We start from the raw sequence: 18336 nt of genomic DNA, 5'->3' as shown, positions 1-18336 counted from the left end.
AAGACATTTATTGTTAATAGTGTATACGTTCAAACTTGGAAATACGTAAGTTTAACTGAGTAAATAATATTGTAATATAAATAATAATGTGATTTAATATGATATTGCTGTTTCTGATGGTAAAGACTTAATGAATGGGTTAGCGAGATTTAAAGGCCTTTAGGCTTCATAAATATAATTAGTCAACCAAATATGAAACTGCCGTAAAACGTATGAGATCATGGTGGAATTACTTTGTTAATAGTTCGAAGCAATGTTTTTTTTCAATCTTTCTCATTTTTATTAATTTATGTGAAAAAATAAAATGAATCGGCAACTTACACATGGGTATAAATCAAACTTCATTCAAACACAGTTTATTTCTAATGTAGTTATTTGTTATTAAAAGTATTTTTTCTGTTATATTTTCGTTTTAATTTTATTTTCCATAAAAATTGATAAAAAAATCAATCCCGAAAGTTTCGGGATTATGTTTATCAATCCCGGGATTCATAGGTATCGAAAATAGCTCGGGATCCCGGGATTGGAATCCCTAGTGGCGACTATTCGTTGGAGGCATTCAGGGTATGGATAATCGAAAAAAAGTGCACACTTATGAGAGTTAGTTGAATTTGATCTTCATCATTTTACTGCTTAACATATTAATAAGTAACTACTTACTTTACATTTGTCTTTTCTACATGGTGTAGTTTAGTATTGTATAATGTATATTTAGTATGCTTTTATTCACAATCATTTTTATTTATCAACCGGTCTCAAACCAACCGTTTACAGCAGAATAATAAAACCGCCGTCGTATCAGCTGTTTGTTATTCCCATACAAATCTCATTTTACAAATAAACAGTCTCATTTTTCTAATATGGGGTAAGTTCCTCGATAATAACTTTCTCACAAGTGAAATAGAATATTTATTATTTTTTACCACTAATCATATTCTGTGGTTAATAAATTATCTTAATTAAATCATTTATTTACAATAATATGTGAAGGCAAACGTTACAATTAGTAAGAAGTCTGTGACTGGTGTTACTAACAGTATAATTATTTATACTTACGGTTTATTACATTCGTCGTCGACATCGCTATATAAGTAAATTCAAGTCCTGGTTATTTATCACGCATTTCTCCTGCTGATGCACAATAATTATTCTAACTCACATTTGAAATATTTTTCACAAGTGTTCTTTAAAATTGCCTACTTAAGTTATTTATTATTTGTATAGAAAGAAATTAACATATATTGTACCTGTAGTCTCACTAAAATATGATGTATACATTACATACATATATATAAGAAATAACTGAAGTAAATTATTTCAAAGAACTCCCTTCGTAAATATTTCAAATGTGTATTAGAATAATTCTGCATTCAGCCAGATGATTGTCCAGTGCATTGAGTAAATGCATTAATTTTAGTAACGCTTTTAATGGCACCGAGCTATCTATTGACCATATCTGGTATAAAGGGTAATTTCTTAAAAATATGAAATTAAACAAATTTTAAATAATATAGAATCAATAAAATTTATAGGTATGGCAGATATTATCTAAAACTTTAAATCAAAGCAAAACATACACGAATCTATGAAAAAACCCCTGTTAGATATTTAACTGATCTATTTTTATACCCATGTCATGATTTATTTGTATATATATATATATTGAATAAACCATCGAAATAATAAAATTGAATAACTTTTCAAATATACAGCGAGCAATACAAACGGTTTTTGTAATATTGCATACGTGCAATACAAGTAGTGAGTGAAATTGTGAAAATGGTATGCGGAAAAAAACCAGCTAAAATCTATCTGAAGTTATCTCATATTGGCCCCTGTAAGATAATTGAATGGTCCGATGTCTTATATTAAATTGTTTTATACCACAACACTTCGAAAACTTATCACTATCTCACATTATATGCTACTTTTTCTAGCGGAGTTCCCTCTAAGGTGTTCTTTAGGACTCGTATCTCTCCATCACACGCTGAACATGGCTTGTTTAGTCATAGCGTCAGCCGTTTTATGAAGGCGGAAAGTAAGTTGAGTCTCAGCATCACCGGAATAACCAATCAATCATCGTTATGCTTAAGTATTCATACACCACCACCATACCGAAGGTACTTAAATTAAATTTAGATTAGATTTTTCAAAAGAAAGATAACCTTTTATCCAAAAGCAAAGAGAACGAATGTTATTATTATCATCTGTATAAAAAAACTTAAACTTCCCGACTCCTTCATGAATTATTATAAAATAAAAAGGTATGTTTGAGAAAAAATAAATATATTTTTATATAAAATCTAACGCACGAAAGGCGTAATTGAAATAATATTTTTTATAATGTATATATTCTATAAATAATTTTCCTACTTACATTTTATGAATGCTTTTCTGTAGAAATGGTTATAAAACAAGGTAGAAATTGAAATGGTTAGGAATACAGCCTACGGGCAAGTGAGAAAGCTTTGACTGGTTTGTAAAAATGCTTTGTTATCGAAAGAGCTTTTAGATCCTAAGCTGCTTTGAGCTCACAGTAATAAAGGAATTCATTTTGTATTATCTAGTTATAGACGAAAACCTACATTTTCAATCATAATATTGAAATATATTGTATTTGTCACCTGTCAATAAATCGTTATTTTTTTTAATATTTAATAAATAGTAATTGTCATCGTGACGAAGATAAGTAGTACGTTTAAATTATTAAAAACCTATATTCAGAACGATAGTTATTTGTAAATAGGAAATATTACGGACAGTATTTTTATTCTCTTGTCTGACCTCTAATATTTGAGCCAGAAGATATGAAAAAATTTGTATAGGGCTTCGCCGACCCCAAAATGTTGAGAATCACTAATTTACACCGAAGTAAGCAAAAATAAACTTTTTTTACAATTTCGTACTATTTGTTGATAAGTTCATAATAATAGTCAGTATTATTAATATATCAACATTCTAATTATTGAACATACATAATTTTGAAAACACTATATAATATTATAAAATATATTATAACCAATAGAAAAAATCAAACCTGCATCTCTCGGGTATCGCGCCCAAGCACATATACCACTATGTGACAGACGTGCTCTATAATTTATTTATTTACATGAAAGAAACATTACGATGTTCACAGCGTGCCATGAAAAAATAAATAATCATACAACTTCATAACAAACCGCGTTTTAATAAAGTAATACAAAATTTAAAAAAAAGGTGTGCACTAAGTGAGCTAAGTAGATCCAATTTTATTAATTCATAAAACAATATCTACATATTAAGCTTACACTCGCCCAACTAGTAATATTCAATATCCGAAGCGATTTACTTGAACACAGTTAATGCCCTCCCAATTGACATTACCAATAGCACTTTAATTTCGCTCCTTGGGAAAATTAAGCAAAAGACTTTCCGATTTCTAAGATAGTTCTTGCAGGAACACGGGTAAATGCTACAATGGTAAGGTATTCAAATACACTGCTGTATACATTAGAAAATACGTAGCTAAATAAATATCTCGTCTAACTTTTCACCCACGGATAGTATTCACACAACCTCAAATCAAGTAGCATCAAAACATTTTTTTCAATGCTCTCTATTGTAACTATCGTACCACGGTACTTCATCTGATGCGAGCCCTATACAATCGACAATTCTCAAATCCTCTTCAAACTACTAAGAAATAAGACTCATGAAGAGTCAAAAAGTATCAATAGATACGCAAAACATAATCCAACATATTGTGAAGTACCTTAATACAAAAATTGTATATAATCATATTAGGCGGCCATAGACGGACAGTTCTCGTAAGAGGTTGAACATGCCAGTTAATACGTAATGGCGGCCATACAGTTATCTTTGGTAGATAATCTGCTGCGCCCATAGACGGACACTTTTCGACCTGTCAGATGTGTGGCATGTTCAAACTGCCAGCGACCCCCCACTCCCGTGTTTTTGTAAAACTGTTGGAATTTCAACTAGCCGAAAGTTCTCGAGTGACATTAGATGTCGGTAACGTAAAGTAGAATATACCGCGCGATACAACTACGGCTGGTGTTGCTTGTTATAAAATACAAATTCATTTATTATTAAAAATATAATAATATTATGTACGCGGAGATCGCAAATATTATATTTTATTTATTTTTACGAGAGTAAAACAAAGTTATAGTTATTTATGTAAACATATTATTTTATACAATATAATATAAATGTTAAAATTTTAGAGAGCATTATAAATATTAAGTTATTGTGAAAATATAGACTAATAACTCAGTACTCAAATTTTATTTATTGTATGTAGTGAATATTACAAATTATTAATTTAAGACGTTCACAACATAAATTAATATACCTAATTGTGAATGACAATGTCGCTAAATCTAAATAAAATTTAAGCATATATTTTAATAATATCATAGTAATTCATTATTATACTGATGATTGATGTAAATATAATTTTGTGGCATGTTTAAATTTATTGTATATAAAATCAATACCTTTATAAATATTACCGTTTTCTTACTAAATTAATACTGTCCATTAAAGGGAATAATTTATTCAAAAGAAAAGATTATATTTTATATTATCCACTAGCGAAATCATGATTTATTTTACCAACGTCATAGGTGTGTATTTTATATCAATTTGTTTCTAATAAAAACAATTATAACCATAATAAATTCAAAGTAAAATTATTCGTGTATCATCGTTCAAGTATACCTTACCTAAAACTAATTGAAACAATACTCCTGTGTAATATCTCCGCGAACTTAACCTCCATAGTTTTTGACACTTGCTCTGTCACAGACAATAACTGTACGTACATGGGCACGTCTGTTGACAGTTCGACAGATTTAAATGGGGTAGTTAAACTGATCTGTGGTGTGGCCACTAACGTACAGTTATTGAACAGTTATTGTCTGTGCCATGTTCAACCTGTTACGAGAACTGTCCGTCTGTGGCCGCCTGCCACCATACAAACGTAATGCCAAGATTCACAAAAGATTTTTTTGTTTAAATCTGTGATTAAAACGTAACGTTAACATATTAGGTACTATGCATAAAATAGCTCGAAAATGAAAACGCTTGCTTTGAGAGATCGTAGACAAAGTAACAAAATCTGTAGAGATTTTCAATATAGAAAGTTTAATCTAGTCATAAAATTCTTTTGTATTCAGTCTTGCAAAACTAATCATGTTTTATGGGAGCAGTTTTATTGCGTCAGCTTAAAAATTGAAATGTTTTTTTAAGCGTGCGCCTAGCTGAAATGATACTTTATCTTAAAAAGCACTGAGATCTTAAAAAAGCTGACTATTCTAACTTAAGTGTACTTCCTGGGGGATGAAAAAAGCTTCAAAAAATATACTTACTACCCTTATCTGTCGTTGGGGACTCACTTAGAAAGCAGTTTTCCTGAGTTGAACGAAATGATTCCGTTAACTTATATTCTTTACTGAAATAAAAATGCGATACAAAAGAGTTAGGAAGATAAATATCTCAATTTAAGATTAAATTAAGGAACAAAAATGTAATACACCTATTTCCACTTAGTATGTATTCAAAGTAATCTACCCAACTTTACGGGAATCCTCGCTAAATTCAGCGACGGCTTCCTTGAAGTACAGGATGTGCTCGTTTCGAAAGAAAGTTTTAAATATTATGCATAGTATTTACAAACTACGAATTGTAAGTGTAATATAATAGTTTTATAGTACGAAATATTATATTATTAAATCTTGTGAATTATTGAATTAATAAACAAAAATGTTTAATATTAAAATTTTACTACTTTTTTGGACTGATCCTGACGCCGTCCAGAAATTAAGGTAATCAAATACCAAACCTTGACTCAAAATCAAAAAAGATGGTCGTCAAAAATGAAATTGCCATTCTCTTTGGTGGCTAATTTCGTTGAGATTAGATATAATGCAGGTGGTTTAAATGGTAGACCGCACTGACTAAAACCAAAAAATGTGAAATATTTACTATAATAGATAATATAATTTATGAGGTAATCAAAATTATGTACATGCTGAATTTCGCAAAATTTCTCCAAACCTGTCATAAAATTTGAACGAATATTATATGAAATATATATGATAATATACGGATGTCAATATATTTAATCGAATAAATTGCAAGCTTTAAATATAACCAAATAATATTAAAAATTAAAACGTACTTACATAGTATTTTTTTGGTTTAAAATTTTGATTGATTTTATGTGGGTATATCGTAGGATTCTTCTAATCAGTCAATATCTGTGGCCGTCGCTGAACGAGGCGACTAAAAACTCCTTGATTTGATGCTACAAGCCTTACAAGAAGTTAATTATTGAGATGGACAATCATCTGCAATCAGTAATAAAAGTACGTAAGCTAGACATCAAATCATCATCAAATGATCATCATCTTTGCGGGTCGCGGGTACAAATGACGCATGCCGAACGAAATGTAATTTGTCATATAAATCCATCATGTGTCCATTTAATGTTCTATTAGTAACAATAATAATACATTCATTGACATGTTTTCTTTTTCAAGTAAATGGGTAACGTTTTTAGTCATCTTTAGACGATTTAAGAATTAATACCCCCATCGCCATCACGAAACAAATTAACGTGTTCCCAGCTCGACATTCTCTCTCGATGCCAGCTAGGAACAGTTGTTAGCCATTCGTTTAATCTATTGAAACCTTATCCCGGATCAAATAATATGTATGTTTCGCCACCAGAATTCGAACCCGCACCTACAGCTTCAGAGACAGGCGATATAGCAACTACTCCTTCGTGAGGTCCTACTAATTTAACGTTATATGAATCGCTATCAAGAATTCTTGTACCAAGATGTCGTTAATATTTTAGTAGTTTAATCGTTTTACTCGCACCTCTTTTTACATTCTTTTTTCATGGTATTTTTATCGTAATAATAATGGAATACGACATAAAATGATTTGTACTATGAAGTAATTATACAAAAAATTCAATTGTTCATTTTTTTCGTGCAGAGTTACAATACGGCACTTGTTTATCTCTCACCTACCAATCCGTTCATTTTCGTGACGATCATTTGAGGCGAATGAGTGACAGCTCCTTAGTAAATGGCATAATTCAGGTAACGTCTCATTATTATTGAACATCCAATTTTCTTGCGCCGTAAGTCCCTATACGATCTCTGTTCATGGAGATCGATTGCGGCGTAAGCGATATCCGTTGGACGTCGGTAACGGGCCGCTGAGAGTCGTAACGACTGTCGGTCAGGATGTAACGACCGCGACGCCAGCGGTTACCGCCGTTAACGGCCGCTACTTGCATTATTAACGGACCGAAACGACTCAACGAGACAAACGGACTAAGACGCTGGGAAATGAGTTCGGAACGTAAGCCGAAAGAAACGATTCTTTACTGTAAGCTCATGTACAATGGAAGATAAATTTCTTCATTTCCTGTTTTTTTCGTTGATTGTGTGTTTGATGTATGGCCGCTTTTAAAAGGCCTTCCGTTATATCGTAAAAGAGACTCCCTTAAAAATAATGCACGTGACTCTGTCCATACTAACATACAATTGTATATTTTACAGACCTCTTAAGAACCATTAAAAATCCAGGAATCATAAAATATTGACAATTAAAAAAAAATGAAAAACCTCCGAAGCTTTACCTATTATAAAAATCCTAGAAAACAAGTGAGACAAAGCAGAATTCGACCTCATATCTTTCATTATACGTGTGAGTACTATATATTGTATTGAATATTATTTCTTCATTTGGCGTAAAATTAATCCTACTTAACACTTCTGAGAAAATATATTATAACCAATAGAAAAAATCTTTTTGAAAAAAGTAAGACACCCCACTCCGCAGAAAACGAACCTGCATCTCTCGGGTATCGTGCCCACGTACATAGTCCACTATGCTAAAGGACTAATACTGATATTAACTATTGGCTTTTTAATACTCACTGAAGCGCTTTCCAAATTGAGCTACCATTGGCGATCGGCTTTCGTATTTTAAATCACGTGATCACCGATGTCACGGATAAAGATTTTTTTGTTGTAACTTACTTGAACTTGCTAATAGTATTTAATTAACTATTTTTTTTATTCAATGAATAATAATACACAAGATTGTGTGTTCAATAATTAGAATGTTACATTCTTAAATCTTGTGAATTATTCATTGAATAAAAAAATAATAATTCTATGTTTCTATCGTTACATTACATAATATGGAAAACTATGACATATTTGATTTCTAATAAATCAAACTTTTCATTGCATTCTCTAATATCAACGATTCAATATTGTTCTAATAATTAATCGTCTATATTTCTTTAATTTTTTTTTTCAATTAAAAACTTGCATTTTGTTTATTTATCTGTGTTATTACTTAATCTAATTTTGGTATTTTATTATTATGAGTATGTCATTCTTATTTTTAACTAAAACTATATAAATTGTTACATTAATGTGCATCCGCCGTTTATGAACAAAGAGATAATAATAATTTATATATATTATAAAATATAGTATAATATCACTTTATTATTATATCTCCTTTATCAAATAACGATAAGTATATCAATTTTAAAAAAACACGAACTTTTTATTTTGACATTCCTTCTGAAGTGTTACGTCTCAGAGGCACTGAGCTATAAAACCTTTGTTCGTTGGATATTTACAAACGTAAACGATTCTTAATACACCATTTTATATACTTGTTCACATAAGTATGTATTATTATAAAAAAAAATTAAAAGTTGTCACAAAAAATTATTTTATAAGAAACATAACAACATTTAATATTCTGAACTGAAAGTTCAAGACCTGAAATATGATATACGTGTACTTTTTTAACAAATACGTATCCTCAGTGTTCTTTTATCTGGAAGGCGAGAGTAATATTAAAAGCAATATACGCAAACGTCTTTCAGTGCCAGTAGACAATAAATTTAAAAGAAAACTGACTACGCTTGAAGAAAATTTCAACTCCTTATATATTTAACTTAAGCGCTTCTCTCACTGGGATTTATTTAGTGAAATTGTCGCAAAATGCATTTCGTTCGATCGATCTTAGAATAGAACCCTTAGAATTTTGTTTGATTGTTCTTATTTGTGTATAATATCCGGTCTCTAGTATCCGGTAACTAGTATGTACCAATTATTCTTACCAATTTCGGTTATTATTATATTGTATTATGTATTATAATATATTGTCATTTGATATTTTGTCTCATTTTCCTACCGATTTATCTGCAATAACTCAAAGATTGAAATACTATCGAACTCCTTCCATTTTTATATGGTCCGTGTATATTGTCAACAATGTCCTTGGGTGGTTTTTTATATCTTTAATTATACATACATTATTTATTTTCTTTTATCATTTAGACTGTTTAATTTTCCATATTGACTATTCCACTGTAAGCGTCTATTCTTTTTCAATTTATTTAATTATATATTATATTATAGGATAATTAGTAACCATACTTGACTACTTAGTACTTATATCATACTATTCCAAAATAATTTATTTTAAATACTTTATATTGTGTTATGTAGTTATTATCAACCATAGTCCGCAAAAAGTTAGTTGCCTGTGATTGGTCAAGCGAAAATTTTGACAAACAAAAGCTTTGAAAAACTTTTTTTACTTCTGTCGAAACCATATTGTTTTCATTTAGGGAGGGTTTCTGCAAATTTAAAATAATACTTCAATGGCTCCAATAAACACAAATTACTAATTTAATGTAATCTGTAGATACCTGCTTTCGTTGTTAAAAAAACTTAAAAATATAATAACCTTTATAAACACTTCAACATCGAATGTTTTGAATAACAAGAACAACTGTGCAGTAATCAAATATATAAATAAGAAAGCATTCAAATGTATGATGTTTTAATTAGTTTCTTAAACTCATATATTAAAATCGTTTAAGTAATCTAGTAGCTCATTATTTGTTTTTATTTAAAAATATATTCATTTTTTCTATATATATATTTTAAAACTGCCTTGTGAGGCATAGGCCTAATATTTTATTTTTTCCCAAGAGTAAAAATTCAAGTCCCTATCTTGAGTTAACAGGCGATTGACTCCAGCTTTCAAATTGATTTAAATCGTTTATTTTAAAACATACTGATTTATTCAGAAGGCAAAGATATTTCAAGAAAACGCTGATATGACAGTTCAATCACTTTTTGTACCGAAATACTTAATACGTTAAGACTTTTTACACAAAAACTCACTTTGTTAAAAATACGTAATGATAATATTGTAATAATATTATATTCGTAAAAATGATATCTCAATTTCTCAAGAAAACCGGCTTAGAAGAAAAAATATATAATATCAAAAGATTTTATTACGTTATTACAATGCTATAGATATAAAAATTTAATTGTACTTGCAATTAGGTGTAGGTATGTTATTTTAATACAATCGTCATTGCTACACCGACAGTTAATACGACTAAATATTTCACATGAAAATTATTTATTTATTTTTTCGACAAATTATTTAAAAAACAGTATTATGGCGTGTTATTGACCAATATGCGATACTAATGGCGTTTTAATTATGAAAATTAAACATGATATACCGAAACAATGTTTAATTACTGATTACAATAACATGTATGTAAAACGAAATTAAATAATAATTATAAATTTAACCTGTTTTAACACATCAACAAAAATTAAATAATTTAATAAAAATATATCAATCTGTATGTACAGTGTCATCAAATCGGTTAATCACACGATATACAGCATCATGAAACATTAACACCCATTCTAGCATAAAGTCTACAGACCTGCGAATGATATTGCTAAGAACATTAAAAATAGTACCTACTTGCCAGTATAAACGGGTTGTAAATGACCCCAAAAAGAAGTAAAAATTAATTTTTGCATTGTATTGACAGCATACGCAGAAGAAAACATGTTGGAATTTTTCTTTGATTATCGTTCACAATGAAAGAATCCATAATATGTCTTTAAGTACAAAAATCAAAGAGAATCTAATATGGACCAGATTCAACTTCATTATGTGGACATACCAGTGAGGACTCCATATACTGGCATATTCTAGAATAAAGTGAGTAAAAAATACATTTCCCAGAAATTGGGATGTAGAGCTGTCATGTTGCCGAACTTTCAATTGAAAATCTAATTAAGAATACACATATAATGCGTAAGACGCAGTTTATTTAGCTATACTTTCCGCAAGAACGCTGAGAACTTGAAGAGGATGGTAGTAACAGCTCAAATAGCGAAGATAACGTGAAGGAACCCGACTTAAATCCCTACCGTAATATTGTTATATGTCAATGCATAGAACTTTATATTAAATTAGGCATTTGGTAATTTTATAAATGACCAAAGAAGTTATCCCAAATTATGGACAATGCAATTACAAAAATTCTACCGGTACCTAAAACGGGTAATAAGAGTGTAGTTAAAATTAGATTGTGAATCCCGAAATAGACCAATTTGGACGAACTTCGGACCAATTATCTCGTTAGTGAGTCGGTCAAATTTAATATGGTCAAAGGCATCGTTGTGTGGAGAGCAATGGGGTGCCCACAACTTAGCAATGGGTAAAATTTCATTAATTTTCTTTGTCGCATAAACGAATTACTTCATCATAAACCGAAATATATTTATTTATTAGTATTATGTAGTTATAGCGCAGAAATAAATTGAAATTAGCTCATCCGTATATGACAAATTAACAAAAATTAATGTTGCTAAAATATTATTGTCGAGAAAATAAATACAATGTAAAAGGCAATTGCTATTTTCGTTCATAAATGGATCATATTAGACTCTAAAGCGTGGAGGTCATATGAATTGGCTCTTCACGGGGAATGGCAATTAGTTACTGGCCCAACCCATTGAGAACTTGCTATGGATTTGGAATATATATTATTAACATTTATTTCTTACCAGACACGGAATCGAGCACCCAATATATTCCTCCATAGAGTGAATGATACATATAATAACTTGAGTATTACGACGAACGATTGTTAGCCATTCACCCAACTCATTAGACCATATCAAATGCTCTACCAACTATACCATCGTGAGACCTAATAAAAATAATTGTACACATAGGATCAGGGTAGGTTTCGCATGCCACTGATCGTTTTAAAAAAGGTGTTTTATTTTATTGAAACAAATCAATTAATAGTATGTACTTATGATATAATGATATGTATTTGAAATACTTTATCCTGATGATGGGTCATTATTCCAAAACAGTTAAAAACATCTCCAACTTTAAATATTGTTTTTATCGTATTTTTTACCACCAAAAAAACTCCAATTCAATTAATCAATATTACCTACAATAAGCAGGGAGCCTGATATATGTTAACTTTAAACTTAAAATATTATAATTATAATATAAATATTAAAATATTAACTTTAACTTGTATACACAATTATTTTATTTTATCGATTAGTAAAATATAAAGTATATCTTGTACCAGGAGATGTCGCGGATAATTATAGAGGCTTTCGAGATGTGGCTATATAGACGGACCTTGGACTGACCGGATGACAAATGTTGATGTTCTCAATCGAATAGAAAAGGACCGAAAAGTGCTGCGTAGTATCAAAACCAAAAAACTGCAGTACCTCAGCCACATTATGGGAGGATAAAAAAAGTACAGCCTTCCTCAATTTGTCATTCAAGGGAAAGCTTCAGCGGTAAGCGTTGCAGAGGACAACGCTGTATTTCATGGGTTAAGAACCTCCGTGATTGGTATGAGTGCAGCTCCGTCGAACTGTTCCGGGTTGCAAAATAATAAAGCAAAAATCACCCTGCTGGTAACAGACCTACGTTAAGGGATGGCACGATAAAAATAATTTATCTTCTTTAAGGGGGGAACATGCTCAGCGTAGGTCAAAATGGAGCTTTTATTCTATTTTCAAAGCATGATCCTGGACATACCTTAAACGTTGTGGATAATCTATTTATATAATTTTGAAGCCTTATTATCCTTTATATTTATTTTAAACATTTGATGACTGCATAAAGTAATTTTATTACATAAAATAGTATTCTTTTAAACCTCTCGCTCTAATATTTTAGAATATAGTCATATTTCAGTACATAAATGTGCAGTGGTGTTAAAATTTTTTACATTTATTAATTTTTAAATGCATTTATAAAACCATCGGTATAATTTATATCGACATTATTATAATGAAATATTTACGATAAAAAATTATATTGATAATCTCTGTGATCCCAAATTTGACAAGAATCGGGCATTTTATTATTCAAAAATGGGCAAGATTAACACATTTGAAGATAATTCTAAAGATATTTATTATAAGCTATGTCTTTGACTATTCAAGTGTGATAAACATCCTACGAATAATGATTGCTTTTTAATAATTATTGACCTAAGAATAAGGTAGTGTTTTTTTTGAAATATGCCATTTCTTTTGGCATTCCCCAGTGGTTAAGTTACAACATACGGCCGTAGCCATAAATTGACAAACTATAATTGAAGTAGGGAGTAAAATGATGTTTCCCAGTTTCGCCCTATTATGGACATGCAACCACGATTGTTGCACGGCCGCCTTCTTCCATGACGCAATAAACGCACTTACATGAATATATTCGAGTATCTCACTTCTTTAGTACTTGAAGAAAGAATTTAGAATAATATACTTACAACAAGAAACGCCACGAATGCTCTGAGGGGGTGAAGATTTGCATAAAAGTCAAGTTGATCTGTATCGACATTAGAATAAAAATAAAATTATCACACCAAAATTAATCAATACTGGTATCTTATAGAAATATATAACAAAGCAGCCTATCAATGGCAGTGGTAAACTTTAGTGTAGTGGTTAAAAATTCAACACTAAAGCAAAATATCGAAGGTTCAATTTTCTCTGAATGCAACGAATATTTCTTTCATTAATGTGGACAAGTAATTGTACCATACGCCCAGTCTCATTTATCTTAAAAATACAAACAAATGATTTACCAAATTACTATTTAAAGACCAATAATATATACGTCAAATTGTGCTACTACAGTGGGCAAGGTAAATTTCATTAACATATTTGCAAATTAGTTATTAATAGTGATATGAGTCGTATGGTTCCTATGTACGATAAGTTCACTAATAATATCAATATTGTTCCATTTTTATGTAATATAAAAACCAACGTTAAAATTCTCCACTAAAGTAATTTTATTTGTCATTAACCTGACCCGCATCACACCACACCCCATTTGCTGGCATAGTGAACTGTGTGCTGTATAGCTAGTAAAATTATTAAAAAAAAAATATAACGTTACTATAAAATCACTATATCAAGAGTTATATCGGTAGATTCAACGTAAATAGTACTAATGTAAAAAAAAAACTCCACATGTTCAATCTAAACAAGATAAAATGACCCTGTATTTTTATATAAATAAACGCTTAGTCGCATTCATCCAATACACGTTTGTAAATACCCTGTTCCAAGAAAGTTTAGTTGAGTACAAATTGGATAGGACTTGCTGCGGGCTAAAGGAAACTGACCAACCGCACCCTGTTGTTAAAAATACTCCAGTCTATAGAGTATACTGGGTAAGAGGGTACACAGATAAGATAAACAGAAAGGGATAAGAAAGGGATACTTACCTATTTACATAGTTACTATATCATAGAGTAGAAGAATAGACAATGTATTTTCTCTATATTTCCATAGACAATAAATTTTACATCATCATCTAAGTAGTTACCTAGTTCATTTTAGATAGACAATTAATGATATTAGACTAAAGGTAAAATCACACGAAATATATCTCATTTTCAGATACTTGTAATGGATATACTTGTATAAATGTTAGCCACTTATCTTTTCCCGTTGGTTATTGGTAAAGTTGATACAAGTTAGAGGACGGCAAATAGTTTCATGACATGAGCACGAATATTTCCCATGTATACCTTACAATTTTTCACTCGTACAAAATGCACAATAATTATTATCGTATTTAGGTATGTAGTGCATATGTTATTCCGATTTATTTTTCAATTAATCGTAGCTTGTGTCATTGAAAATATTTTTAATTAAACCAGATTTCAATTTTGTTTCATTGATAAAGGTGTCTGTTTAAATATCAATAAAAATAATAAATTAAATAATGATAAATATACTTACATACGCATTTATATATAAGCCAATCATAACCGCAACGTGAATACATCACCTTATTTACTTGTCACATTAATGACGATTAAATATTGTATAATTATGATATTTTTACTAATTTCTGTTATTATCAATTTTGAAAACTACATCGACCACATCCAAATTTCATCGGTAGAATGGATTTTGACTTGTGTATCTTTGGATGCATAGAAAATCTATGGATAATGTGTAAATTTTTGAACTCAGATCATACCAATATAAAGTAGGTAACTGAAGTGAATATATATAGATAGGCACATAAATAGTTATTTTCTTTACAACCCAGTAACCATCAATAATTGTGAAATGTATAACGAAAATAATTGTATGTATGGTTACTCTCATGGTGCGGCTTCAGTCAAAGGTTAACGGTGAAATTGCAGTACAAATTTCTATCCTGGGCGAATCGTATCTGATCACCATTGGGCGTAGATCCTCATACATAGGTAGTATAATATCCAAGAGAATCCCGTTCTGTCTACTGCCATGCTGCTACATGTCCCTTTATTATGAATTAGTGTACCTATATATTATTTCCTATTGCAAAAAATATGTCCAAAGTAGGCAGTTTTTTTTCCATCGATTGTAGCTTAAATTCTCTTGGTTTATTTCTTCTTTCGACCATGTCCGATCCTAATAGGATCATATGGGCCTCCAAGTAGTGGAGGTTTGTATTAACAGATTTTTTATTTTTACGAGAAATTGATGTCAGCCACTTGCTCAAACTATTAGGTCCATACTCTGACTCATACATAAATTGAAAAACAATTTGTGTACTTGCCAGACCCAGGATTGTCTTGTGGCTTAAGCGCCGGTCTATAGTGTCGTGGGTCCCAGGTGGTTTATTAGAGCATCTTAAAACCTTCTCATTAGTGACGTGAAACCTGAACGTGAGACGTGAACCTATAAAATGTTGTTTTCCGATACATTCATATTTCGAACTCTGTAAGTCCTCTAATGGTCCATTCCTTCAGCGTAGGTATAGGTTTCGATCGCGTAGGACGTAGAGTCTACCGCGTTGACCAACATAGATATAACGTAGCATGTGATTGCTCTACCTCGAGAAGATAATAGAGAATGCGAATATTCACATATTATGTTTTCTTATATAAATATACTTATGTGAGTTGAACCTATAACCATCGCATTCCTGATGATGTGCCTTACAGTTTAAGCTTGCAATTAAGTACTAATTCAGTCACTAATTAAGTCATTGGACGCTAAAGACGCACCTAGCGCGTAACGATCAGGCGGCCATTCGATATAATTAGCATGCTATTCAAATGTGGTAATTAAAAAGTAATTATCTAGTCAGCAGTCAATGTCCAACACAATTTTCTAATAATATGCAATTTTTGATGTTGGTAGATTCATATCACATTCGGTGTATACTTACTACTTATATACTTAAAATCTTAAAATGGATGTTAGTGAGTCGCTCAACCTATTAGGTCCATACTTCCAAACATAAAGTAAAAAACAATATATGTATTTGCTAGACCCATTATTCGAACCTGTGATACCCACGACATTATAAGCCTACGCTTAAGCCATCGTGGGCGTGTTTAGTGTATATAATGTGTATATTTCAAATAAGAAATGTTATCAAATTACATATTTATTGAATAAACAGTGTCACATTCTTTAATATTGAGTGTGTATTGATTTTCATAAAAATACATTTTTGATAAAAAAAAATAAAAAAAACACGTAGGTAGGCAGGTATATTTTGTCAAATGTATTATAAAATCGTAAAATAACGAAGCTATAATAATTATAATACATTACATTTAATTATGAGAATATTAATGAATAAAGCTGCTTTTTATAAATATTCAAAAATTGACTCAATTTGATTTAATTAAATTAATATAATTATTTATCTACAGAGATCGCGTTCACCAAACTCCCGTGCAAGAACACCATCAGGCACTGCGTCCCGCCTCCACCTTCGCCAGCTGGACGAAGGAGAACTCTTCATGGAGCTGATCAGGGATGTGGCGAACGAGCTGGACATCGACGTCCTTTGCCACAAGATCCTCGTCAACGTCGGACTGCTGACACATGCTGACAGAGGAAGCTTGTTCTTGGCAAGAGGTCCTCATCACGCGAGATATCTGGTGGCAAAGCTATTTGACGTCACGCAAGATACCGGTGAGTAATAATAAGAAACTTGTACGTGTGTGTCCATATATTTAGTTAGAAAATAAAAAGCTTCTCAAATTTATTATTTAATATAATAATATGCTATTGTGTGCTTTTTTCTTTTGATCATTTTTGTACTTAATCTTCTGTGATTGATCTTGCTTGTTGACACAAAAAAACAAATAATAATATTACGGAAAATCTACAAAGATACCTACAAATAGTAACATCTCGTTATTCATCACATTTTGAAATAAGATATAACGCTTATAATAATTATTATGGATGCGAAAAATTTATATTTAATAATTCATTCGCGTCGCTGTATTATTTTAACTGTTTTAAGTTTTCAGTATCTCCGTGTATCCAATGCTGTTGTGACATCTGCACATGTAATAAATACGTTAACATTGATGTTATATGGCATCCATTTTGTATTTCATGACACAAAAAACGAATATCATATCCGTTTCAGAAAAGAGCGGCAATATTTTTACTCTCGATTGAACATACTATAATGTACTACCATCGGTGGTAGAAAGTTATGGTTTCTGTATAAAAGTATAATAAATATGTAAAGGAAACATCCTTATATTTATTTATTTTGAATAACAACGCCACCTACTTACATTATAATATTATTCACAGTTGAAATCTAAATGACAATTTATTTCATTATAAAATTTTCCATAATATTGAATGGCGCTTTCTGCACAAAGCCCGTCCAATGAGTTGAATTCACAATGCTAATGCAATTAGTGTTGAATGTTACGCGTAGAATTTCATTTAAATGTTTATCATTTCAATCGACAATTTCAATATTTTTAACTGGAGTATTGAGCGGAAAAAATATACTCCATCATTAGTCGATTTGCATCTCATCGATTACTTTGGTTTAACAAACAGACAAATTTAAAAAGTCTACAATGCGAAATGAATAAAAAACAAATATTTTGATATCACAAGCATAAACTTCATTGTA

The 18336-nt window shown here is 30.6% G+C and overlaps 1 protein-coding gene across 1 annotated transcript in view; it reads left to right on the top strand.

Annotated features, from left to right (window-relative positions):
* Positions 1-18336, top strand: part of LOC147067264 (cGMP-specific 3',5'-cyclic phosphodiesterase-like) — a 164372-nt gene that overhangs the window by 22183 nt on the left and 123853 nt on the right. The window contains exon 2 of the mRNA XM_085954983.1: positions 17099-17363. Within this exon, the coding sequence (XP_085811109.1) occupies positions 17099-17363 (265 nt within the window). The remainder of the gene's footprint in view (positions 1-17098; positions 17364-18336) is intronic.

This window comes from Rhyacophila brunnea, unplaced genomic scaffold (assembly GCF_057557595.1).
Source record: "Rhyacophila brunnea isolate RB1 unplaced genomic scaffold, BYU_Rbru_1.0 scaffold_4, whole genome shotgun sequence".
NCBI classification, from domain to species: domain Eukaryota; kingdom Metazoa; phylum Arthropoda; class Insecta; order Trichoptera; family Rhyacophilidae; genus Rhyacophila; species Rhyacophila brunnea.
The sequence above is the reverse complement of the archived record's forward strand: the minus strand, read 5'-3'. Positions and strand labels throughout refer to the sequence as shown.